Source organism: Podarcis bocagei (genome assembly GCF_964188305.1).
Source record: "Podarcis bocagei genome assembly, chromosome: 17".
Taxonomy (NCBI): Eukaryota; Metazoa; Chordata; class Lepidosauria; order Squamata; family Lacertidae; genus Podarcis; species Podarcis bocagei.
Genome location: NC_138143.1, coordinates 32,306,793 through 32,334,304, shown reverse-complemented (window position 1 = coordinate 32,334,304; position 27,512 = coordinate 32,306,793). Strand labels below are relative to the sequence as shown.

At 40.8% G+C, this 27,512-nt stretch overlaps 1 protein-coding gene across 2 annotated transcripts in view; it reads right to left on the bottom strand.

The window, feature by feature from the left end:
* Nucleotides 1-27,512, bottom strand: part of KCMF1 (potassium channel modulatory factor 1) — a 44,251-nt gene that overhangs the window by 9,037 nt on the left and 7,702 nt on the right. For both annotated transcript variants that reach the window (XM_081176788.1, XM_081176789.1), the window contains exons 2-3: nucleotides 7,392-7,559; nucleotides 1,493-1,632 (exon numbers count right to left, since the gene is read on the bottom strand). In XM_081176788.1, coding sequence (XP_081032914.1) covers nucleotides 1,493-1,632; nucleotides 7,392-7,559 — 308 coding nt within the window. The remainder of the gene's footprint in view (nucleotides 1-1,492; nucleotides 1,633-7,391; nucleotides 7,560-27,512) is intronic.

Genomic DNA, 27,512 nt, shown 5'->3' with positions numbered 1-27,512 from the left:
GTGTGAGCTACAAGCCAGCAAGTCTCTGGCTCAAATGAGCTTCACAGGCTGCCTCTGGAAATGCATGGATAGTAGTAGTAGTAGTAGTAGTAGTAGTAGTAGTAGTAGTAGTAATAATAATAATAATAATAATAATAATAATAATAATTTTTATTTATACCCCGCCCTCCCCAGCCAAGGCCGGGCTCAGAGCGGCTTACAAGCAATAATAAAAACAAGTTGAATGATTACAACTTAAAAACAAAATTAAAATACAATATTAAAATATTGAAACATTAAAATATTAAAATGTAGCCTCATCGCAGGAGGAGAAGGAAAAGAAAAAAGAAAGAGGGGGAGGGAATCAAATTGGCTCCAAGCCAAAGGCCAGGCGGAACAACTCTGTCTTACAGGCCCTGCGGAAAGAAATCAGATCCTGCAGGGCCCTGGTCTCATGAGGCAGAGCGTTCCACCAGGCCGGAGCCAGAGTTGAAAAGGCCCTGGCTCTGGTTGAAGCCAATCTAACTTCCTTAGGGCCCAGGAACACTAGGGTGTTGCTATTTATGGACCTTGAGGCTCTCCGCAGGGCATACCGGGAGAGGCGGTCCCGTAGGTACGAGGGTCCTAGGGCTTTGAAGGTCAAAAGCAGCACCTTAAATCTGACCCTGTACTCCATCGGGAGCTAGTGCAGCTGGAAAAGCACTGGGTGAATATGCTCCCATGGCAGAGACCCCGTGAGGAGCCTCGCTGCAGCATTCTGCACCCGCTGGAGTTTCTGGGTCAGCTTCAAGGGCAGCCCCGCGTAGAGCGAATTACAGTAGTCAAGCCTGGAGATGACCGTCGCGTGGATCACTGTGGTCTACAATACTGGTCTACCTTAAAGGGCTGAATACTGGTCTACCTTATTTGGCTGAAGAGCCTGCAGGATCAGGCCAGTGGCCCATCTAATCCAGCATCCTGTTCTCACAGTGGCCAAACTCCTGCCTGTGGGAAATCAGCCAGCAGGATTCAATCGCAACAGCACTCTCCCCTCCTGCGGTTTCCAGCAGCTGATATGCAAAAGCTCTGCTGCCTCCAGCTATGGAGGCAGACCATAACTATCCTGGCTACTAGCCCTCAATAGCCCTCTGCTCCATGAATTTGCTTGATTCTCTTTTAAAGCCTTTTGCTCACACTTTTCCTCTAAGTGTCAATAGCATGGCCTTGCATTCAGAATGGAGAAAGGGCAACTGCATTTGCTCAGATATGGCACAAAGCATTCTCAAGGTCAAGTCTGTATTATTTTCCAGGGGAGGATTTTCCAGGGGAAGCGGGGCCAGAAGAGAAAACCTGAAAATAAAATTGTCAATGGGAAAAAAGACATTGGTAAGTGATCTCCTGCAACTTTTAATATTAAATTAGTATTTATAAATTGTAACTAATTTTCTATTTTTAAAAAACCCCCACGATAGGCAGAATTTCAAGTTTCAAGTTATTGTTGGTGTTATTCAGAAGCAAGGCTGACTGTGCTTACCACTTCTGTTGATGTTTCTGCATGTTCTGAAGTAACGTGTTCTTGAAGAGATGTTTCCGTATACCCCATTTTTCCACAATAAGGACAAGTAAAAGACTGTGGCTGCTCTACAGAGAAAGCTTCTCCACCATAGTACAAATCTGGGGGGGAAATAAGATATGTGAGAATTCCATTCATAAAAAATGATCATGGTCACAAATATAGGACACACCAAACTTAACTCAAACATATGGTCTAATGTACAATTCAATTATGAAGAGTTGCATCCAACTAATTCACAGTATGTGTGGAACTTTCATGAGTACAACACAACATTCCCTCTCTTTCTTCCCCCTGCAGCCCCCAAATTTGCTCTAGGTTTGCTCCCAACTCTCCAGAGCAGATTTGGGGGAGGGGGAAGTTCTATTGTGTTTACACAAGTTGTTCTGCACACCCAATTGAACACAATCATCTCTCACAATACAGGATTTTCATTTTGTGTTTTGTTAGCCACATAATCTATTATTATTATTATTATTATTCAGAATTGAGAAAGAATCTACAAGGCTAATGGCATTTTCCTACACAAAGTAATCCTAATAATACTATGCTTAGAAGTGCTAAGTGTGTTAATATTTTCACACCTGAAAACAAACCAGTGTCAACAACCACTAAGGCATCTTACAGAATAATATACATCATTAGTTCTTTAAACAATAAAAGCTAAAACACCAGATCCAGTTTTCCTCTGCTTCATTTGTAGCTGGTAGGAGTTTGTACACCTGGACTCACAAGAAAGTGGTCACAAAGCCAAGCAACCCGAAACAAATATACAAGCAGAAACACAAACTGCTGCTCTCCACCACCACAACTGTAGAATGACAATAAAGCCTTACTTGACATGTGTTTATGCAAGGAAAATGTTATTTCCCCATTGAAAGCAGAAGCATTTTCTTTGTTCCTGCAGAAGTCCCACAATGAAATGAATATACCCTGAGTAGCAGCAGCAGCAACAACAGCAGTGCACTTGGCAGACTGGACTCAGCCAGTAGAGCAGGAGAATTGATCTCAGGGTTGTGGGTTAGAAAAGATTCCTGGATTGCAGGGGGTTGGACTAGATGACCCTGGTGATCCCTTCCAATTCTATGATAATGATAGACATAACCTCTACTAGATATATGTGCTGCCTCACTTGAAAAACTGCCACCTATTCTCCATGTCTTAACTATGCTGAAGGAATCTGTCAGCTCTAACATTAAACCTGGTTAGAACTAACCAACAATTCCCTTAAACCAGAATTTGAAACCAAGATTAACATCTATACCACCAAACTGTCTAAATGCAGTCCTGGGGAAAGGTTTGCTTCAGGAATGAGACAAGTTGTAGGGACAGAATTCAGGTCCCAGATGTTAGATTCTGATTTGCTGACCCCTCCTCTCAACAGGGAACAAATGTTATGACTGCACAATGCAAACATTAAAGCAACACGGAACGCTTGAAGCCGGATAATCCCACTCTCCCCGCAGTGAAAGTTACTCCAATACAAGAAAGGTTGGGTAAAAGATCCAAGTACAGCTATTCTTCCTCAAACATACAAAATAGAAAACATCCTTGAATGCTGTTGCACGTGCCAAGCTATGAAAATACACAAATGATGCTTATGTGAACTTGAAAAAGAGCAAGAATGTCACTCAGGAATACAGACTGCTACCTGGTCCCACAGAAACCAACAGAAATAGGACAGTACTTAAGAAAGCTTGCTTTATATATCTCTACTCTAGCACTTAAGCAGATTTTAATGAGGCCACATAAGTGACATTAATACGGTTTTCAAGTGAGTTCTAATGAATATCCCAGAAAACTATATCCATGGCAATAAGCTAACAAGCTCCCTACGCCACCTTGTAGTCAACCAATATTTTCTTAAATGAAAATCTACTGAAGAACCATCACTTTTTGTAATACAGTGGTACCTCGGGTTACATACGCTTTAGGTTACAGACTCCACTAACCCAGAAATAGTACCTCGGGTTAAGAACTTTGCTTCAGGATGAGAACAGAAATCGTGCTCTGGCGGTACGGCAGCAGCGGGAGGCCCCATTAGCTAAAGTGGTGCTTCAGGTTAAGAACAGTTTCAGGTTAAGAACGGACCTCCAGAACAAATTAAGTACTTAACCCGAGGTACCACTGTACATGTGTTTCTCACTATAAAGGATTTTAATCTCCGTAGGAGCATGAAGAGTTTTTAAGAGTACACGTAGCCTCCCAATCAGTTTTGGTCTGCAGAGCAAAGCTTTTGGTACCATTACCGCTGTTTCTGTAAATGATGTTCTGGTTTGCAACAGTCATCCCAGACACTAGCCAGAAACCTCTGGAATCCATGTCCGAATAGGGCAAATCTTAAGTTTTGCACTGCAATCCAGGCATCACAATGTATCTGTAACACCATAGATAAAGCTAGTGGTGTTTTGTGGTTTGGGGGCATGGGAATGGGGAGTGGTGCTTGCCAGTAGAGCTCCAGGCTGAAGCAGTCAACCCTGCAGGTGAATCAATTTGCTGAGGCACTTAACTGCTGCCTTTGATGGACCTGTTCCATTTTATGCTATTTGTTTTCATTTGATGCTTATTCATATTGTTTTATTTTTCTTTCGCAAGCAGCTCTGAGAACCCATATTTAAAAGTGGGATAGAAGTCTTCTATATACTAGATCCTACTATCATAAAAAGGTTGTTTCATCAGAGGGAAGGAAATGCAGAGTCAGTACTGGGTTGCAGTTATGGGGGAAATTAGCAACATTATTGGTAACGTAGTCCAGCCAGTTCAAGCTCGGTACCTCCTCTCTACATTTTAAAGCAACAACTCCTCAGCAACATTAAAACCATTTGTCCTTTATCTGGTAGCGGAAACCTGCCCTGCTGTGGGCCCAGGGATGGAAAGATGGTTTCAAATTTTACAATCAATAACTGGCTCAAAAGGGTTGTACATGCTGCAGTCATGGAAAAAATTGCTCATCAGTGGTGTATGCTGCAGGAAAATGCAGAGCCTGAGGATTGTGTGGATATTTGTTGTAATTTTATTACATATCTCAGAATTGCCCAAGCTCAATATAGTCCCCACAAATTATTTATCTAAAAGTAGTTTTAGTATTTTACCCATTTGTTTACCTTACCCATGACTTACCCAAATTTTTCTTTCTTACATTTAGAATCTGTTAACGCTCTTTCATTGTTTTAATCTAAATGTGAATTTATATATATATATAAATGGTGCCATTTTTTTCTTTTATGTACCCAAGATGTGTACTGTTGTTTTGTTCTTTTCTCTTTTTTAAAAAAACACATGCATACCCATTGAATTAAAAATAAACAATTTTAAAAAGGGGTTGGTTCATCAAAGAGAAGGAAATGCAAAGAGCCGCCTGTCCCTCTGTGTTTATGAATTGTTCCTGCTCCTCACTCCTGAATCTTCTTTTAAAATGAAATGCAAAGCAAAATGATATGCCAATATAGCGGGAAAGGCCCAGTATACTCAGGTCTTCCAGTGACATATGTCTGAACAAAATGTAACATGGGAAAAATTATAAGCCACAGTAGACATTAGTCACATTTCACAAAGTGAAACTTGGCCCCCTCATTTTCTGCAAGAAGTTTGCAGCTCCAGAAGTCCTTTTCTACACTACAGCAAACAAACCAGAAGCAGAACAGGATATGAGCTGGTGTGTAAACAGCAAGTTAGTTCCACTCAGGCCTGATTCATAACTCATACTTTGCGAATTCTCCCCTTGTGCTTCTGCTGCACAACGCTGCAGAAGCAGCATAGTTCTTCTCAACGCACAGTCCGGCACAATCACAACCCTCTGCTAGTTGTGCATGTAGCTACCATCTGTAATCTATGTCCTGTGTAGACTCTTAATAAAAGGCACCATACCAATGATACACTTCCCTGTACTGGCACGGGTCGTGGTGATTTACTATGCAAACCAACCTATCCATGAAGGGGGGTGATTACCCCTGACATGCAACAACCACCACACTTCCAGGATGAACCCATTTTCTTGAAATAAACACATATGAGCCTTTAGATTTCCCTCTTATCCTTGCAACAAGCTGTGAAGTAGCCAATGATGGTGCAGTGGAAACTTGGACCTGAGTCTCCCCAGTTCCCTGCTTGACACCACACAGGCTCTTTCACAGATCCTCTTCTCCCAAAGATTTGACAGAAAGCCTGGCTGAGGAATGGACAGGCAGAAGGGAGGGAATAAACTGAGGGAAATTTCTGGCTGGACTTCCTGCAACTCCACTCAGAGAATAGGGACAGGACAAGCTAAGGGCTGTATGTCGAAACTGGAATACAGGAGACAAACATAATTCATAAGTGGATGAGGAGGAAACACTGTAATGTGTGAATGAAGAAACTGCAGCTCTCCTATTTTTGTCAAACCACCAAACAAGCTTGAGAGGAGGCAAGCAAACCACACTATAAACAAACCTGTACTTGACAGACGTACAACCACATACACTGGAGGCAGTATTCTGCTAAATATAGGCTCTGGTACTTGTCTGGAGAGCTAATATGCCCTCCCTCTGTTTGAATACCACTTCAAAACAAAATATTGACCTCAAAGAAGTCTTATCTCAGGCTGAAGAACCGAGTTTAAAATGCTTCAGACAAATACATTTTGATCATAGATATTAAAAATAACTTTTCAACAATGATAAAGTCATAGAACCTCAAGGTAAGAGAGATCTATAAAATTAGTAAAAGAGAACCTGCTTACATCACTGGAAGGTATTTTATAGCTATACTCCCGTAGCACCATTATAACCCAGGTAGCAGTATAAGAAATGAGTAAGGTGCACTGAAGCTACGGAGGCTGCCCAAACTTGTAGTATGTCTAGCAAGGCAAAATTACATGGTTTAATCAAGTGAATATGATATGTATCAAAGTCAAAAGGTGTAGTGCAGTGGCTACAGCAGTTTTCCCCCACAAGAGAGAGAGAGAGAGAGAGTGAGAGTGAGAGAACAAACAAGAAACAGTTACAAATTAGACATCTAATTCCATTTTGGTGGTCAAAACATACACCAGCTGAGCCAACACATGTTTTGACCACCAAAATGGAACAACTTGTTATTTTTGATGGAATGCTGGCCACTTTTACTCTGCTCTGATTATGCTGTGGGCTTTTCATATATATATTATTGGAATTTAATATTTGAAGTTCTGTACCACTAAAATGAGAATAGCCATATTGCACAGGTTTATACCTTCGGTTTTCTGGGTGAAGGTACCAATTCATTTTTGAAATGTTTTCTCTCGCTCTCACATCTCCCTACACTTTGAATTCTGTATCTACAATTTGCATTCTACTTCCACTTGCCACACTACTACTTCCTCTTGAAAGGCTAAGGAATTAACTTCACTTGTTTTCCCTTCTAATTCCAGGTTCAACAAAATAAAACAAAACAAACCACTGATGAACAGCAACAATAAAAAGGAATTAACCTGTATTTGATTATTCATGTTTATGAAAATTCTCATGTGCTTTTTAAATAACTGAATATCCCTTCCCATCTTCCTGTTTCTTCTTATACACAAAATCCAATTCTATGCAAGTTGACTCAGAAGTTTCACTGAGTCCAGTTAGGCTTCATTCCCAAGTAAACATCGATTGGATGGGAGGCTAAAAATCATAAAGTGTCAGCAAGGGGCTTAACTTTTTTAAATTCCCTGTGCAGTGCTTGTTTGAATAGTGCTCATATTAAATGCAATCAAAACTAAATGAAGAAAAATAAAAGCAAAACAAAATAATGTATACGTATGCCATCTGAAAAGAGCAAGGTTAGTTTGGGAAACATCCTAAGTTATATAAAAATCACAATATATGTCTTGTGACCCCCCAAAAAAGCAAGAATCACTTACCAAAATCTACCCTTGTTAGTATGCACTGCATTGGATGGTCAGTTGTATGCCTTGTCGTCGTTGCACCACTTTCATAACAAGATGCACACAGATCGTAATCGTAGCAAATTAAACACTTGTATCTGCGACCTCGAAAATTTCCTTTTAAACATGCATCGCAGCTGACACCTACAAACAAAAAGAAATGGTTATTAACTATACATTATACTATATTTAAATGTAAAGTAGTGAACCTAGTAATACCTACAACTTCAAAAATTAATTTAACTCCACTGTTAAGTGTTTCGTGTTAGTCACATAGTTTCTATTGGGAAAGAAAGGTGGGCTATAAACTGGACGAACAAACAACAAATTTGGGTGTAGTTATTGCAGTTATGTGAAGGAAACATTTGGGTTGCTTAGTGAATATCTTCTTGATTAACCCTGAAAACAAGAACTCAAAGTATGAAAATCACTGGATATCATTAACATACTAATTGTAGCATGCTTGAAGAGCTGTGTAGATAAACATCTGTGCTTCCTAGCAGTAGTCACCTAAAAGTTAATGGTAACTTTGAGTTTAACTATAACTACTATTGTGTCCACTTCAGTTGACTGGCAATGTGTTCAGAAGAATGGTCAATAACAAAATGAAATAATGAGTTTCTAAAAGGAGAAACTTTTCAACAGAAGAATATGGTAGAAGAAAATTTTCAGCTCCACATCTTTCATCTGACACAACCACACAACCTCTCTATTAGTCCTTGTTATCCAAGTAGCAACAAGTTCCAGAGATCTTACCCAAGTAGCAACATTCCAGAGATCTCCTTGCACTACAATACAAATTTTCTTCACATTCTGCAATGTTTCTGCAGCCAGGGATTTGGATGCAGACTTTCCAAGGATAATACTGTTCCTGGAATGCTCTTTCCCCCACTTTGTCCTTAAGGTGGAGCTTCTGCTGGAGCAGAATCCCATCCACCAAGCAGAATAAGTTACAGTGGTACCTCGCAAGATGAATGCCTCGCAAGACAAAAAACTCGCTAGACGAAAGGTTTTTCCGTTTTCGATTTGCCTCACAAGACGAATTTCCCTATGGGCTTGCTTCGCAAGACGAAAACGTCTCGCGACTTTGTTTCCTTTGTCTAAAAACCGTTAAAACCAAGGGTGCTTAGCTTGAACAGCTGCAGTTGCGACTTGACTTCGAGGAGCAACTGTTAGCACGTGGTTTGGTAGCCTTTTCTCAGACTTTGCTCACTTTTGAAGCTTTTCCAAAACTTTTCCAGAACTTCTCTTGCATCCATTTGGTAAGTTAAACTTTTAAAACTTTTTTGGGGGGTTTTGGATTTTGGGTTGGGGTGTTTGGGATTCAAGGACTTGGTGTTGTGGGGGGGTTGCGATAATCTGGGAGCTTGTGGGCCTTTTTGGGAATTTTTATGATTTTCTGTGACCATTGGGCAAGGTTGTTTTTTTTCAAAAAAAATTTCTGAGTTTGAATTTCTGAGTGCTGGCTGGCTGGGGGAACAGTTGGGGAGGTTTCTGCAGGAATCTGGGGGCTTGTGGGGTTTTTTTTGGAATTTTTATGATTTTCTGTGACCATTGGGCCACTCTGCTGTTTTTTTTTAAAAAATCTGGATTTGAATTTCTGTGTGGTGGGTGGCTGGGGGAACAGTTGAGGAGGGGGTTCTTCAGCAAGAAGCAAAGAGTGGAAGAGGAGCCTTCTTCGAGTTGTCCCCCAGAGTCTTAGAAAATGTACTGTACACTTTGTTGATTTTTAAATGTTTTTCTGTCATGTTTATAAAGTTAATTTATTTTCCCTTCAATTTTTGAACTGCTCTTTAGAGTATGTGTGACTTTAAAGAGCAGTTAATAAACTGTTGTTGTACCAAATTTGGCTTTGTTTGGACTTTTTTTGACCATAGGAACGCATTAATTGATTTTCAATGCATTCCTATGGGATTTTGTGATTCGCAAGACGAAAAATTCGCTAGACGACAAAACTTGCGGAACGAATTAATTTCATCTTGCGGGGCACCACTGTATTCTGTTTGATTTTATATTTGCACAAGAGTATAACCTGATCCAGGGACGTGGGTGGGGTTAAACCACAGAACCTAGGACTTGCCGATCAGAAGGTCAGCGGTTCGAACCCCACGACGAGGTGAGCTGCCATTGCTCGGTCCCTGCTCCTGCCAACCTAGCAGTTCAAAAGCACCTCAAAGTGCAAGTAGATAAATAGGTACTGCTCCGGCGGGAAGGTAAACAGCATTTCCAGGCGCTGCTCTAGTTTGCCAGAAGCGGCTTAGTCTTGCTGGCCACATGACCCGGAAGCTGTACGCCGGCTAAGGCCAATAAAGCGAGATGAGCGCCACAACCCCAGAGTCTGTCACGACTGGACCTAATGGTCAGGGGTCCCTTTACCTTTATATCCTGATCCAACCCAACATATGCATAATCCTAAAGATAACAATTTGCAAAAAAACAACAACCCACAACTACAAAGTGTAATAACCTTCCCACTTTTTATTTAGAAGTTTGCATGAATAGGAATCTTATTTATGAATCTGTTAAGAGCCACATAACATTTAACCAACTTTAAAATGTTTCTAGGTATGTTTTAAAATACCTAGTAAACTCATAATCTCAAGCTTCTAATTTATAGTAATTGCACAATTGCCTGTCTGTAATTGCTATGCAAATGTTTAAAGAGAACTGAACGTTCTCTTTCAGTTACAGATCTAGAGCAAAGATCGTGAGCAGTACCTCGCTTCAATCCACGACAATCTCTCAAAACCACAACTATTTTTCAGAAGACCCTGGCAGCTGGTTCTGTATTTCTACAATGACTCTCACACTTAACTGGCAGACACCAGCTCACAGCCTTCACAAGGGCAGTACTGCCACGGATCACTTACTACAAATCAAGGTACTCAAAATAGTGCTTACAGCAACACTGTAACGTAGACCACACAATGCAACTGAGGGCAGGGAACACCGAGGCTGAGAAAATATAGCAACTTGCTATGCAGTGAGCTTGTACCAAGAATGCACCATGCATTTTCGTCTTTCAGACTACCTGTAATGAGGACATCCTCCCCCCCAACGTTGCCAGCCCTAGTAAATTATTGATAAGTGAAATATGAATGTGCATCAGTGACAATAAAATAGAACTGCTTTCCTAAAATCACACCCACACTTTACGCCAACAGTCCTCCAACTAAATGGCAGGCCTCAATCAACATACAAGCACTCCATTTATCAGCAATAAAACCACCTCTCTTTGGATTTCCAGAACGCTGACCCAATTTCCAACGTTGTTCTATGACCATTCGCCCTTGAACTTCAGCCGAGGTGTTTTCTGTCTCCCCAATCCCCACACTATTACTTCCCCAACAGATTTAGATTGCCAATAGAAATAGGACAGAACCACTGAAAGCTATGCCACTGGAGGGTAGAAGGGTAAAGATAAAAATGGCTCAATCTACCGTATTTTTCGCTCTATAACACGCACCCGACCATAACACGCACATAGTTTTTAGAGGAGGAAAATCCGTAGGCATGCCACCCGTAGACATTCCCTCCATAACACGCACAGACATTTCCCCTTACTTTCTAGGAGGAAAAAAGTGAGTGTTATGGTGCAAAAAATACGGTAATTTTAAATGATGGAACAGACTACTTTCCTAAGATGTTTTCAGCATTATTCAGCCGCTAACGTTTCCGCGTCCAAATTTAAAAGGCTGCTGTTTCTTTTGGTATCATCTAGAAATGTTAAGGTGAGCTTAATGGGGTTTGCTTTCTCATCAAAATGTTATAAGCTTGCTTATAATGAAGGCATAAATAATGTTTGTATCAAACAGCAATATACAATATCACAGTATTTCAATTTTGTAATTAAACGCTCTGGAGCAGTGTTTACTTAATTGGATTCCTTTACAAGAGCACCCCCCGCCCAAAAAAAAGTTGCAGGGCCACGCTGGGCTGTGACGGTTGATTGGGGCAGTCCTGAAGGAGGAGCCAGGCAACCTTGTACAGTTTCCGGTGCTCCTTCTGATGCTTTCTTTTCAGAATGGTTAATTGCTTCCATTTTTCAAAGGCCACAAAAGACACCTGGAATAACCCAAGGGAATCAAAACAGCAGCAAAAGTGTGGGAAAGCACCACATTATGATTTTTGGATTTTATTGTACTGATGATATACACAATTTATTTTCAGCATAACAATGGGGGTGGGGGTGGGGTGGCGCCTAGATATTCCATTGTGGCGACTGTAACTCAGGTTTAAGGTGTCATCTGGCGACAGTATACGAGTTTCTAACACTGATTTACAATTCATAAAGTGGGAATGGCCCAGTTTACACCACTTACACACCTTTCCAGTGCAAGTTCAAGAACCTGATCACTTGTTGCAAGGAAGTTCAAGAGACTCCAGTACCCAAACTACACCAGTCCATGAAGGTGCAAATCCTCTTTTGTTTGAGGGATCAATTTTAAATTGGCAGATTGAACTAAAGTGTCATTTGACCAATCGTTCTCACTTTCCCCCCTGTATTTTCCATAGGCCACTTGAAAATTGCTGAGGTTCTTTGTGGATCTCGTAATAAACCAGGCTAGACTGCTAAGATGAGTACCTTAACTGGCAGGTGTTTAGGGAGAAATCAGTAATCACCAGCAACATACTATGAAGGTCAAGGGCCCCACGCCAGGGCCTTGTTATCTAGTTCAATAATCTGGCACTGGTCAAAACAGCCTCAATCTCTACCATCACATCAGAAAAAAATTAATCAAGCACAGGGCCAAGGTCAAATATTCTTGACACTTCTGCAACCTTTCTGTGACCACATGAACAAAGATTGTAGACCACAATTTGAGAATTTCTCCTTATTAAACAATGGTAGTCAAATTGTAATAGATGTGGCTGAGAGTGAAGGCTACACTCTTTTATTGGTTGAGACAACTATGGTTCCAATATGATAGTACAGTAGAGAGTGAAAAACTATTTTTAGAAGCAAATGTGATTTTTAATACTACACGGTAGTTTGGGGTTAATAAATTTGTATGTTAAACTTATTACAGTATCTATTAAAATACCTATGAATGATATTTTTCAATATTAATTTAAGTCAATTAGTTAAAATACATTCATTAACTAAAAATTATGTAATCACTGTTCGTAAATGCACCCAAATGTCTAATCTCAACCATTTTTTTAAAAAAAGCTCAACCATTTTTTTGGTGTGTCCTGGTTTTTACTTTTTGAAATGTGGCAACCCTAGCTATAGGGAAATTCATTTCACACTGACTCACAAGCATCACATGACACTGCATTAATTAAGCCAACAGGATATGCAACGGTCCCTCCCCCCTTCAACTTCCAGAAGATGAATAGGCAATAAAGGGAGAAAAAATAAGTTCTTCAGTCTTAATAAGATAAATGCTTGATTTGGATGTGGCTTTATGTACAGTAAGACCACATCTTGGAATTCCACATTTGTTAATGGCAGTTTTCAGAATACAATATAAAAATAAACAAAAACATCTGCACGTCTCAAAAATAAACCCATGATGACAAGTTCAAGGTACAAGAAATACATCCATGTTCTCATCATTGCCAACAGCTATCATTTTGCGCTTTTCAGGACTTTTGAATTCAGAATGGTGGTTTTTTCCGACTGTGGCCCCCTATGGGTGTAACCAAGGGGGGCAACTGCCCCCCATAAGTAAAAAGCAATACAATTCAATACAAATCTGAGGTTAGGTTCTGCCCCCCAACATAAGCCTGCCCCCCTAACAAAAATTCTGGCTATACCCATGTCCCTTCCCATCATACCGGTAGAAAGGTTTATACCTATTTAAATGTTTTGTTTGTAAATAGAACAGATATAATCCAAAAGGTGCACAGGGAGTTCTGTATATATGGGAAAATTTTAAAAAGCAAGTGGTCTTCACTGACCTGGTGCAAAAAAATCTTGTCATCCGGAGGAGTCCTGGCTGCCTAGATAAAACCCTATAGCCCCCCACACCTTTACCTGGGAGTAAGGCCCACTGAACTCAGTGAGGCTTTCTTCTGAGTAGACAGATGAGTAGACAGTATTTACTAGATGCAAGTCAGCCGCACCAGACGACCCCATTCAGCTAGGTACTGGGGTGGATTTCACCCTGTGCCTTGAAGAGCTGGGCCGAAGCTGCCAATGGGCCATGTCCCTTGGCAACATCTGAAAGCCCTGATCTGCCAGGTGCTGGGGTGGATTGCACCTTGCAGAGTCAGGCCTAGCACTGGTGGCAGCAACAAGCAGCTCTGGCTCGCCCAGCCCTACCAATTGCCACCCCACCACCACACGTACCTGACCTGGGGGTTCTGGATTGCAGGTTCTACTGGTCAAAAATGGGAGGCTCAGCAATCACTCTCTCCCTCCAGAAACATACCAGGACTGCTCTAAGAAAACGCATGTGGCAAAAAGGAGCATTAGGCCCTGGTGGTCCGCCCCCTTACCCACTTGTGATTGGCCAAGCGGATAGCCAGTCAATCAGGATTTTTAAAAAGAAATGATTTCCCGCTCTTCACTTCTTACCTCCCTCTGCGATTCCCCTAACCTCATGCTGTGGCCCCCATTTACGCGATTTTCACATGTGGCCCCCTTGGAATATCCAGGGGGGTCCCGGTTGGGAAACAGTGGTGTAGAGGGTGCAATTTAGCTAAATTTTTCAAATAGTTTGGAAGAAGAAGTCTCCAAGAACCCCATACTTCAAAATCTAGTTAAAACTGGGGGGGAAACTTGGATCTTGCGTCATTTATGCCTGTGGGTAGGTGGGGGACAGGTTCTAAATGTACAGATTTACATTACTGTATTGTTCCAAATATACTAAATACTTCCGCTCTGTTACTAATTAAGCTAAAACATTGTAAGTTTAGTTCTGTCTTCATTCAAAATTCACCCAAAGTCCTAATTTCTCCTTAGCTTTTATTAGTGAGGTCACTGGACTTCTACACTAAATGTATTTTTAGTATTAAGTATAATTTCAACTTGTATAGGAGTTGACATTATACTTTAGGCCTTACAGATTAACTTTACTCCTTAACTACATACTCATTTTATTATAATGTGGCTTCTCTGCCTTCTGCTGTGCTCACAATTGGTTTTAGAAAATTTTAAATTATATTGGTACAAGGACTGAAAATTAGCTGCAATTTTTTTAGTAGCAGCAATAATGTTAATAGCAGAGCAATGAAAAACTAATGAATTGTCCTCAGTTCATTGTTGGCTTAATAAGATTAATATTGCATTAGGAACAAAGGACATTTCAATGCACTGTATCTGAAATCATTTCAATGTTTACCAAGCATTGAGAGGTGGCTTATGGGGCAAACAATATTTATAACCTTATGGGGGTGTTGTTGTTGTTGCTATGTGATGGAAAAACCATATTACATATTTTATCAATGTAGTTTTTTGTAGGTAGGATTCCTGAATGTATGTTTATTGATAATTAAAGTTATCAATAAAAATATGAATTCAAAGAGTCTGTTTATGTGAGACTCCACAGCCTCCTTCACAAGCACCCAATATAATGTCTTGAAATGTTTATTCCTATAATTAATTCAAGAAGGTGTATCACTGAACAATATCCATGGACTGAAAGGCTTGCTGGTGTGCCAGAAAACACTACAAAACAGATTTCAGTTGTTCTAACTAGGGATGAGGGGAAGTCCTAGCGCAGAAACAACAGGCTGATTTGTATTGAGTAGGGACCTAACACTTTGCTGCCATGAAGAAAAACAGAGAAGTTGCAAGGTAAAAACAGGAAGGGCAAATAAAATGGTTCTGGCAAAAAACAAACACACAGATATGAGTAGCAGAGGAGAAATACAAACAAGCTACGATTCTGAACAGGCTCCAATGAATATAATGTGGTGGAAATAGTTCAATTTTCTCACAATTCTAACACATTTTATATGCTGAAGTCATATATGCAGCAAGTTCCCAAGCATGTTTATTCAGAAGTTAAGTCCAACTAATTTCAGTTGGGCTTCCTGTCTATAGCTGTGCAACCTCACTCATTAAAACTACTTTCCAATGCTGAAGACAAGAAAACAATATAATCAAGAGCAATTATCAGCTTTATCCTCAGATAAATACCTTAGGAGCGACCATCTCTTACTGGTTTCTGACCCAATTTCTTATAGTTCAGCTGGTACAAAAGCAAAAAGAGCTTTCCTGCTGGACATTTTAACATGCAGGCTGCAGTACTATGAACACTTATTAGGGAGCAACAATGGGGCTAATTCCAAATATGCACAGGATTTCACTGGACATGTAATTTACTAGTTGAACTAGACTATATATTTTTTAAAATCAATGAAGATATAGGACTTCACCTTAAAATCCTTACCAATGAATAAGACTGAACAAAAATATTTCTCCCATGGAAGTCTGCTTGATTTGCCCACGATCATGGTATCATGCACCAAGGTTTTATGTCCATTTGAACTATGACGACGTTCAATTTAAGGGTACTGTATTTCTAAAAAGGCTTCTAAATGGCAGCCTAACATTCCATTCAAAGTAGACAGAAAAAGTACAACAGGGAAAACTGGGCAACACTGTAGCATTAGTTACCCCAACTTATGAAAACACTAACTATGAGTGTGATGTAGAGAGAGGTTAGAATGTCAGACCTGGGAGACCTGGGTTCAAATCCTACTTGGTCATAAAGCTCACTGAGTGACCATGGGCCAGTCACTGTCTTTCAACCTAGCCTACCTCACATGGTTTGTGTGGGGATTAACAGAGGAGGGGGAGAAACCTGGAGAAAATGTTCCTTGGTGAAAAAGGTTTGATATAAATGAAAAAATAACAACAACAAATATTCACTAAAGCAGCTACAGCTGTGATTGCTTGGGCTTATGGAAACTGTAGTCAAAAGCATCTAGAGTGCACAAAGTTGGGGAATGATAAAACCACAATACACAATTATCTTATTCTAACTCTAGTCATGGCTACGTGTGACTAGCTGTGCTGGAATGTCCATGCAAATGCAAATGATCTAGTCAAGATACATATTAGCATTTATATACACACCTGAGAGCTTAAATCAAAAACACATCCAAAAGCAGATGTAATTTCAATGGACTGCACTACTTTGAACTAGATGTGCACTCATGTACGTATTGCAAACCACATTCTAGCAGAGCTAGTGAGACATATTTCCACAAGGGATATTAACTTCAGTGAGACTTCCAATATACTCTTATGTACATAAGACCATTTGCAGCAAAGGAGGGGAATATTGCTTTGTTTCCATTTTGCAACCATGACAATCAAAGGTGTGTGCCAACATATGGCAAGACATACTTGATTCTCTCAACTGAGCAGGAGGACAGCAATCTGAGGGTGAGGATTTATTAGCAAGCACCTTGTCATTGTCAAGATTACTTCCTGTTGAGGTTTAGATTATTGGTGGCTTCTCCTCCATGCAAGGATGGTGGCCTTATTCGAATGATACACGCACAGGGAGACTAATAGACTCTCCATTACTGGGGACCCTAGGGGGCTTTCCAGCTGGCATGGCTAACAGTCCTGTCAAATCACTGGCTACTCTGCAGAATGGAGACACAACACCAGGTGGCTGATGCGACTCTTCTCCAGCTTCACAGAGTCTGCTCCAATCTTTGGTATACATCAGAGCTTCACCTTCCTCTTGTGGCAGTGATTATGGCAAATAAAGATTTCTTCACCACCCCAACATCTACAAAGTGCTGTTCAACCGACCTTTTCTGGATGGCTCTGTCTTTTGCAGTCTGCCCAGGTGGGGCCGGTGAAATTGGGAGAATAAAACTGCTTGCATCCACAACAACCAGGATACTACCATTGGACACCACTGATACTACGTCCTATTTTGATGTGTGGTTATTGTTTATTGAGGCTAACAAAGTAGACAAGGTGCTTTACCCCTTTTAGGACTTCAATTAAGATGCACAATTCTGCACAAAAACTGGTCTACACTGGAAAACTATTTCCAAACTGAATTAGACAGACAGAGAGAAAACTATTATACACTCAGGTTGCCCAATTAATGGAGTGCATACACTCTTGAATTAGTAAAATGACAGAAACACACCATAATAAACAACTGCAGTACTTTTTCAGTTTGCATCTACCCTGCATGATCTCAAAACATTTAATGAATACAAATGCATCTCAAAGATATGAAAATTTCCCTAATAGTTATGATTGTCTTTAACTTCAAATAACGGTAAAACAATGTGGGGAATACTTTCATGAGGTTGCTTAAAAGTGTTTTAACCCTTTAAACAAACAGAAACTAAAGACAACTCTGATTTCATTTACCAACACTTGAAAATTGGTCCCCAATTCCCACTGGACATTATCAATCTGGCTCTGCTTCCTCATTCTGCTCAGTCATATGATTTGATAATCTCCCCCCCCCCCTTGAAGAACAGCTTGCCTGTTTGTACCTGTCTTCAGGCAATTTCCCACCTTCACAATAGGAACGGAAACCGGGGAACTGAAACCATTAGACTAGAATGCATTCTTGAGACCAGGGACACCTAAAGCCAAAATAATAGCATATTTGCCACTTAATTATTCCACATAAGCTTCCCTCTCCTTCCTCTGTTGTCTCCCTCACGTCCATTTTTAGAGCAGCGTTAGAAACTGAGATATGAAAGCTAGGAGCTAAATGGCACCTTAAAACTAGATTATAGGCGCCGCAACGGAATGACTAGGCGCGCTTTTTAAAAATAATAATATCAAGCTGAAAACGAACTGCAGCAGAAATCTTATTTCTAGTCCTCATCTGAAGACTGCAAAAAACAAAACCCTACTTCCCCTGCCCACCCCCATAATATTCTCATGAGGGTCCCTTCTTCAGTCCTCGTACAGTGGCTGGAAGTGGGTGGCAAAAAAGCTTCTCCTTTTGTTCCAGCAGTGGCACTTTTAAACTGAAATCTTAGGCCCAGTACTGCTCCCAGAGCTCAGAAACTGGTTGCATTAATGAAATTCCCTGTCACAAAACGTGCCTGGAACAATGGGAATTTCAAACACTGTTCTAGGGTGTAAGCCCCTTGGGGAAAGGGCCTGTCCTCTCATTCTGTGTAAAACATCTTGTACTGTACATGGATGACACAGTAGCAGCAATAATACTACAACAATGAAGTTCTTCACTACCATTGGCTATGGACCATAGACAGGAAGGAGATCTCTTCTATGCAATCTTCCTTTCATAAAAAGCTTGAACTGATTACAGAACACCAAGCAACCAGAAAATGGAACAGGAGTGCTCTGGAAATAAAAGATGCTGCTACAGACCAGCTGACATGAGAAGCGTGATTAGGACTCTGCCGCCAAATTTTAAATTTGCCATCACTAAGAAATGCAGCTTCAATACAATTAACTGTATCATGCACATACTAAATGCTCTTAGAAACCATAGTTACAAAACAAATATTTAATCTGTGTCATTACAAAATATATACATCTTGCTTCTAAAGTATATAAACAGTGCCAAATTTAGTTACTTAAATTCGTTAGTCTTTAAGGTGCTACAAATTGTTCTTTCTGCTACAAAGAGGTTATTCCTCTGGGAGAAAAAATACTAGAATAGGTTAATACAGTGGTACCTCCGGTTGTGGACGGGATCCATTCCAGAGGTCCAGGTGGATCCCGAAGTTTTCGCAACCTGAGGACCACTTCTGCACATGCACGCATGGAGAAACCTGGTAAAATACTTTCTGATTTGCCGTGCACACATCCCAATGTTTACGTAACCAGAGGGTTATGTAAACGGAGGTTCAACTGTATTTCAATTTAAAATTTACCTAATGTTAAGAGGACCTCTGAGTGTTTTTAGTAACAGTGCTTTTGGCCAATGACTGGAGTCAGAGCTGTGTTTCATATGTGAGTTGTTTGGATACCAGGGAGCTCCTAAGAGCTGGTCAATGGTTAAGGCTTATGACAGCTACTGTAATCCAACAATATTTGACAGCCTAGGCCAGTGGTGGCGAACCTATGGTACATGTGCCAGAGGGGGCATTCAGAGCCCTCTCTGTGGGCACGCACACCGTCACCCCAGCAGGGCCATAGCTAGGGGGGTGAAACTGGCACTCCAGCACTGCAGGAGGCTCCTGGCTGCTTCCAGCATGGTCCCAGCACTGCTAGGGCACCATTTTCACCCTCAGGGCTGCACCGGGGGTGGGGTGTGGGGAGGGCTCATGCTGGGAAACTGCTGCTCCATCCAAAGCCTGTGCCACCGCTACACAAGTCACCGATCAAGCCCATCTGCCACCGCAACCAAACCTGACGGCCGCCTCTGGGCTAGCTCCGCCTCTCCGCCCTCAAGCTTGGTTGTGCCCGACCCGCCTTCCTGTTCTGCTCTCGAGTGGTAACCCTGGTGAGCAGTTGAGCAGGTGTCAACTTCTGAAGCGCCAGGGCCTCCGGCCAGTCTGTTGTTTCTACTTGGGAGGAAGCCGCCTTGAGTTCAGCAACGTTAGACAAATTATCGGCATGCATACAACAGCAAAAATCACATTAATTGTTCAAAAGCATGCCAAATGCAAACTTTTACCTTTCAAAAAAAGTTGTTTGTATCATTGAAAGCTCTGTTATTGCGTTTTCCTTTTAAGACAAAAGATGTTAATGTATGAATTGTTTTTTCTACACTAAAACCTCAGTATTCAGGTTAAATTGTTGTGTTGGCACTTTGCGATAAATAAGTGCGTTTGGGGTTGAAGTTTGGGCACTCGGTCTCTAAAAGGTTCGCCTAGGCTTCAGTTTATGGTTGACATTGGGGAGGGGGGACATAGGATTCTTGTGCCTTTAATATGGTATACAGAAATTCAACAGGCTAAGCCTTTTCTAGCATGAAAATACAATTATGGGAAAGCTTAACTTCAGTTCCACAATAAAAATAGTTTTCGATTCCAATTCTTTAAATAAAAGTATTGAAGGAAATTTTTACTGGTTTTCAGGTAATTACTTGATCACTGTCTTCTTTTTCCTTCTTTTCCTTATATTGATAAATCACACATGCTTGGCTGGAACAAGACTAAGCAAGTATCAAGCTCTCACACTTCCCCTCTTCCTTGTCTCCTCCCATGCAACTGTGAAGACAATTTCTGCAGCATTTAGTTTTGCTTTTCCTGAACCTCAGCTAAAGGAGCTGCAAACTAAAAGGCAACATTTCTAGTGCTGGAGTGAGTGAAAATGCTGCCCATTACACTTAAAGAGGAGGCAGGGGCTTTATCTCCCACCTCTGCTATCTCCTGAGATGAAACAATAAAGCAAGCTGCCCTTAAAAGATCATGCCAGGAATTGGAGATAAAGCTGTGGAGACGGGTGGGCCAGATCCAGCACACAGGCCATATGCTTCCTTGTTTTACTTTATTTAGTACCTTTTCCTCAAATAGTTTGAACTCCTTGTCAATTTAATGTATTGGAATAAATTCAAGAGACTACATGACACCTTTTTCAAAAACTGATGCCTATGAATACTTTGCACCAGATCACAAGTCTCATTTCCTAAAGACAAAACACCCATTCCGATTCATCCTGCATTTAGACTTATGAATTGTCAAGCACCGCATTACACCACCCACACACTGTTTGTAAACAAACTCATTGTATTCTCACCAGCTCCCATAATCATAAACCACACAAGCCACTGTATTTTCATATTAGTACACAGAGTGGTCCATCAAACTTTTTGTACCAAGTCTCCTAGGGAATGCCTGAAATCCTCTCTATCCAGATTTTGTAATCTCCAAAATAGTACAGAGCAGTCTAGCCCAGGAGCCTGCAAAGTGCATGGATTTTGTAAGTTATAAGCTGTTCCTGCACTTAGAATTTTCTTTCATCTGTTTTCAAAGAAAAACCCCTTCCGCCATATACCTCCATCCTCTCTTGAAATCAGACATTTTAAAAACAGGTTGGACACCATTTACTCCATCATAAACTACCAAATTTACAGGTTTAGAAAAATGAGTAAGTTTTAACAAATAATTATACTTCTTCAAATCCCCGCGGCGGGGTGAGCTCCCGTCTTTTGGTCCCAGCTCCTGCCCACCTAGCAGTTCGATAGCACCCCTAAGTGCAAGTAGATAAATAGGTACCGCTTTATAGTGGGAAGGTAAACGGTGTTTCCGTGTGCGGTGCTGGTGCTGGCTCGCCAGAGCAGCTTCGTCACGCTGGCCACGTGACCCGGAAGTGTCTGCGGACAGCGCTGGCTCCCGGCCTCTTAAGTGAGATGAGCGCACAACCCTAGAGTCGGACACGACTGGCCCATACGGGCAGGGGTACCTTTACCTTTAGCTATACTTCTTCACATCTACAATGTATAGAGATCTCAGACAACAAGATGTTCAAAAACTGTGGCTCTGTCAATTTAGTTCTGTTCTTCAGAATTAAAGTTTTATCCTATCTTTCTGCCAAAGAGCTCAAGACAGGGTAGGGTCCCCTCTCCTTACTCCTCCTAACAACCCTATGGGATAGAATCAACTGACACACAGTGACTTGGCCAAAGTCATCAGTATGCTTTGTGGCTCACTAGGGATTTGACCAAGATCTTTCAGGTGCAAACCTAACGCCCAGGCCAGTACATCACTGTCACTCAAGAATTGCAGTTCTTGACACGCAAGACAACAGGTCCAAACGTGACAATTCTGAACTGCTGAAGAGCTGTATTTTGAGAGAGAGGAAAGATCAGGTAAGAATCTATATTATTAGTCAAATAATAAATAAAAACATGAATATGAGCAAAATGTTCAAAATGAAACAGGATGCAGAAAAGGCTATGCTCTTCAATCCAGATCAGTAGGTGTCTGACATCCTGACATCTTGACAAGAGAGAACTATAATTAACCTTAACAATAGTAAATATCTGCACCGCTGTAGTAAGCTGGTGGGGGGTAAGCAGAGATAGAGGACAGGCAACCTCATGTCCCACTAATGATCTCATAACTATCAGACCATCTTGGCTGCGAGTCCTGGAATACCGGCTCCCTGCTTTGCAGGCCTTTTCCCACCTGCCCTGAAAGGGCGAGGCCCCAAATGACTCCAGCTACAAAAGCGAATGCTGCTGAACAGACCCTTGGACTGGGGTACCATTTAGGTCATGGGTAGGCAAACTAAGGCCCAGGGGCCAGATCCGGCCCAATCGTCTTCTCAATCCGGCCCGCGGACAGTCTCGGAATCAGCGGGTTTTTACATGAGCAGAATGTGTCCTTTTATTTAAAATGCGTCTCTGGGTTATTTGTGGAGCCTGCCTGGTGTTTTTACATGAGTAGAATGTGTACTTTTATTTAAAATGCATCTCTGGGTTATTTGTGGGGCAGAGGAATTTGTTCAATTTTCCCCCCCCAAAATATAGTCCGGCCCCCCACAAGGTCTGAGGGACAGTGGACCAGCCCCCTGCTGAAAAAGTTTGCTGACCCCTGGTTTAGGTGGTTTTCTTTGGTGGGGGGGGAGAGTTGCTGCTGCTACTAATATTAATTTTTTTGTACTTTTATTTTAGATCCTATCACGATTTACGTGGAAATTGTTTAATTTGGTTGTGTACTTTTTGATATTTTATTTATTGTTTACAACTACTTTTGCTATGTTTGTAATTATATAATTTTTATGTTGTAAGCTGCCTTGAACTGGTTTTAACTATGGAAAGGTGACATATAAATAAAATGATGTATGTATGCAACTATGGGTGAACTTTCTATTAATGTAAAGTTTGCTCTGGACCAGTGTGATATAAGAAGCCTATACTAGGAGTTATAAGTAGGAAGAAGAGCTAAAGGCAAAGTAAAATTCATCCTTGCGTAGAATATAAAAGAATCCCTTGAAGCTAGCAAGAGACTTTGCAGTTTCATATATAAAAAGAACAGAAATCATGCGGAGCCACTGTACCTAAAGGATGGAAAGGAGATTAAAGAGCATTTGTCTTGTTTGTCTCAGTTTTTAATCAAAGAAAATGATACCAAACAAGACTGTGCAGAGGCCTTTTGTCCCCTTCCAACCCAATGATTCTGTGTGTCTGTTAACTGAATAAAGGAATGTAGCATTGACCATAATTAAGCACAACAGTGGTCAAATTCAACATTGTGTCGCTGGACAACACAACTATAAAATCCAGTGCAGCATCTGAATTAAAACAAAATCAAATGAGGGCTGGTAGGACATTGCTATTCATAGCATCATTGAACCACGGAATTGTAGAGTTGGAAGAGACTACAAGGGTCATCTAGTCCAACCCCCTGGAATGCAGGAATCTTTTGCCCAATGCGTCATCAGCAATTAGAAGTGCCTGCTAGCTGCATGAAGTGTAAACAGCATGGCACACTTACAACAAAAAGGGCCAAAATAATTCCACAAACTGCAAAAGATTTCAAATGCAAAATGATTCTAAATTAAACAAGAAGAAACATATTGGTATGTTACACAGAAGTCTACTAAGAAGCTGAAGTAGAAGATCTGAGAACTACCCAAAGACTTGTAAGGCTAAAAATAAATTCAATTTGGCAAGAAGACCAATAACAATGTTTTTTTTTAAAAAAAATATGATTTTATACAGCAAATTTTGAGTGCTTCGTGTACATGATCCCAGTAACTCCTACAACTACCCCAGATAGGAAAACTTTCATTATTCCAATATCTCAAGAGATAGTGGAGGAAGCAATGATGTGGGTTCTCCTAAGCAAATTAGGTTAATTCTTCAGTTTGCATTGGAAATCCTTCTGATGCACTATAGAGCAGCAATGGGAAAGCTCAGGTCCATGGGCCAAATGCAACCTTCCAGGCCTCTTGTTATAGTAAACAAAGCTAAAAACTTTGAAACTTTCAAGCTTAGCCAGTGCTGTATTTACAACTGGCAACCATTCATTGTTAGTACTTATGAAACAGAAAACATTCCACCCCGCAACACAGGGGAAGAGAGCATTTTGTTGTTTCATTGTTGTCTTCTAAACTTTCTGTATAGCTTGTTTTTGTTTTTATATTTATACCTTTTTTGTTGATACTGTTTTCTTGCCAATTCTATAATAATTTTAAATGTTTCAATGTTTAATTACACTTGAATGTAATTAATATTGTGAGCTGCCTTGCAAGGACTAATCCCTGTAAAGTTACCTACAAATATTTAAATACAGTAGACTCTCGAGTAATGTAAAGTTCAGGTTGTGAAAGCGGCAAACTTGGAAGTATTTTTTTGGGGTTTCGCCTCTTGCGCATGCACAGAAGCACTCTATCACACGCATGCACAGAAGTGGCACCTCTGGATATTTTTCGGGGTGCGCACAGAACCCCGGAATGAATTAAATTTGTATCCAGGTCCACTGTCAATGACTAAGCTTTTCCATGCATGCAAAAGGTGAGTAGGGCCAGTCCCATCCCTTTCTCCTTCATAGGACTTTAACTCCTACAATGTCACTGAAGGCTGTCACCGTGTACGTATCCTTGCTGTCATATCCTGGCCCATCCCCTTGGCTGCTTCGTAAAAGGATCCTTCCTTCTCTTGTAGATCCTGGACCCACTGCAGGAATGCCGTATTTGCTCTGCAGAAGAAGCCTGCCCAGAAATATATGCAAGTGTTGTGTGTATCTTCCTTCCATTCCTTTGTGGATGTGCTTATGAAAAGCTTTAAGGAACTGGAACCCCTATGGCAATCTAAGGATGTCTGGAGACTGGCAATGGTGGGCTAACTGCTGGTGGTGTTACTGAGGCTGATGAGGGGGGGTGTTCTGGTGGTGCAGAAGTGTGTGCTCATCATGGTGATTTCATCGGCTGTTAGACGTTTCTCTGATTGGTGGGCTGTACCCACCAATGGGCTGTATTATGCAGGCGGGTGTTGCTTTTTTTTGCATTCCATTTGTATGTTCTGGTAGTGCATTTGCATTTCATTGCATTTGTATGTTCTGGTAGTACAAGTTTTCCATTAAGGCCATCTGTTAGATACTTCTTACCCCTCTGAGAGAAAAGCCAGTAGCAGCAGCAGCTGCTGCTGCTGCTCCAAGGCATCACCTGAATAAGGTGAATGAGTGTCCCAAGTAGATGGCCTCTTGGCTGCTGCAGGCAAAATACACAGGGAGAGCCCACCATTCTACTGAATATGCCCTATTCACATATGCTTGATCTGTACTGGATACAGCAGCCATTCTGCCAGCACAGCAGCAGAATGTGAGAAGGATAGCTCAGTTGGTAGAGCACGAGACTCTTAAATTTCAGGGTCATGGGGGTTCGAGCCCATGCTGAGCAAAAAAGATTCCTGCATTGCAGGGGGTTGGACTAGACAACCCTTGTGGTCCCTTCCAGCTCTATGATTCTGTGATAGCTCAGTTGGTAGAGCATGAGACTCTTAATCTCAGGGTTATGAGTTCGAGCTCCATGTAAAGCAAAATATTCTTTCATTGCAGGGGGTTGGACGAGATGACCCTTTTGGTACCTTGCAACTCTATAATTCAGAGATTCTAAGCTTTGTGAAGTGTGTAGAGTAATGCTGCACAGATACTATTTTTCTGGAGTTCGAATTAGTTTCCTGTGTAGAAGTTGAAGATGTATCAGAAACACAGGGGGAGAAAGTCCTCTTGCACGAGGAGACCTCATTCATCATGTACAGTACATATGTTGAATTTCAACCACTGAAGTTGCAATACTTTCAAGCTTTCAGCGTAAGAAGGTACACACTTTGTAAACAAAGTTGTAGAATAAATATTGGAATATTTATTCAATATGTATTCAATACTGACAGGAAGGGTTATAAATATAAGTATGAAAGAAGACTCAGGCCTATTCTATAATTCCGTTCATAAGCCCCCCATGATTTTGTGCATTTAAGGCCAATAACTGACAATGTTCCAAAAAATCACAGATGGCAGGAACCAGAGAATCAGGAATATATCTCACCCCGCTCAGCGTCCACTTCTACCTTGGGTATAAGGTCTTTAGGAGCAGCAGACAAGACTAAAAAAAATTAATGTCTTATTAAGTCCTTGTTCTGCACAGATCATTACGTTTGTACAACCATGATGTTGCACAGGCCTTCCAAGGCAGGCATTTAGCAAGTAAAATGGTTCAAAGTGCAGTTCATCCCATTAGCTACTGATAAATAGAATTCATTAATAGCTGAATTGCTAATCTAAACTGCACCAACAGGAAAATGTAAAGACATACACATTCAGCATATTCCAATATGTAATATGCCCACATCCTGGCCATATATATATGAATAGATTGTGATCTGGCTGTCTTAAAACAAAGGATGTGAAGATTTAGTTTCTCTTCCTGGGGGCCACAAATTATTCCATGTTGTATGCTAACTAAAGAACAAAAGCCAAGGGCCTCTGCTTGATAAAGATCTTCAACTTCTAAAACTACAATAAATCAATTTCAGAACTTAAATAAAAATACACATTAGTAACAAGAATCCCATCAAAGAGGCAGTGAGATCAGTAGGTAACAAAGATATGCGAGGAGTACTAATGAAAGGGAAACTGTGGGGAAGCAAAGTCATTTGCATCCATGTTTATTTACTGCATAAGATGCTAGAAAGATGGTCACAAGTGAACCATTATTTTCAAGCATTTAATCTTAAAACAGGACAGAGGTGAGAAAGGATGAGGCTCTAGAACTGACAATTTCGAATTTCAATTTCAAAGCAACAAGTAACTAGGGTTGGAATGTCATCAATCCAAGTATTTTTTTAAGGACTAAAATATGGTAACACTTGATTTCTAAAAATCTGCCTGCCTCCTTGCCAATAGGGCAGTAGCCAATTGTGTAGAATTTCAAAACAAGAGTCTTCAGGAAATAACATGTTCATCAGATAAATTAGTGAAAAGTAAACTTAAGGATATGAAGGCTTTATATAGAAGGAAAATCATTTTTGGGGGGGGGGGTGGAATCAGCAGTCTGCAATGGGAAGTTTTGCTTCACCAGCCTCTTAAGATTCATTGAGGATGTCAAGAACAAAGACAGTCTTGACATTTTGTGTTTGAGCTTTCAAAGAGACTTTGAGCGTTACTAAATGCTCTTAAGGAAATTTAGCAGTTATAGGATAAGGAGATGGGTGTTACAAACTAGTAACTAGTTAAGCAAAGCAGAAAGCATGAGATAGTCCTACATGAACAGTTTTCACAGGAGAG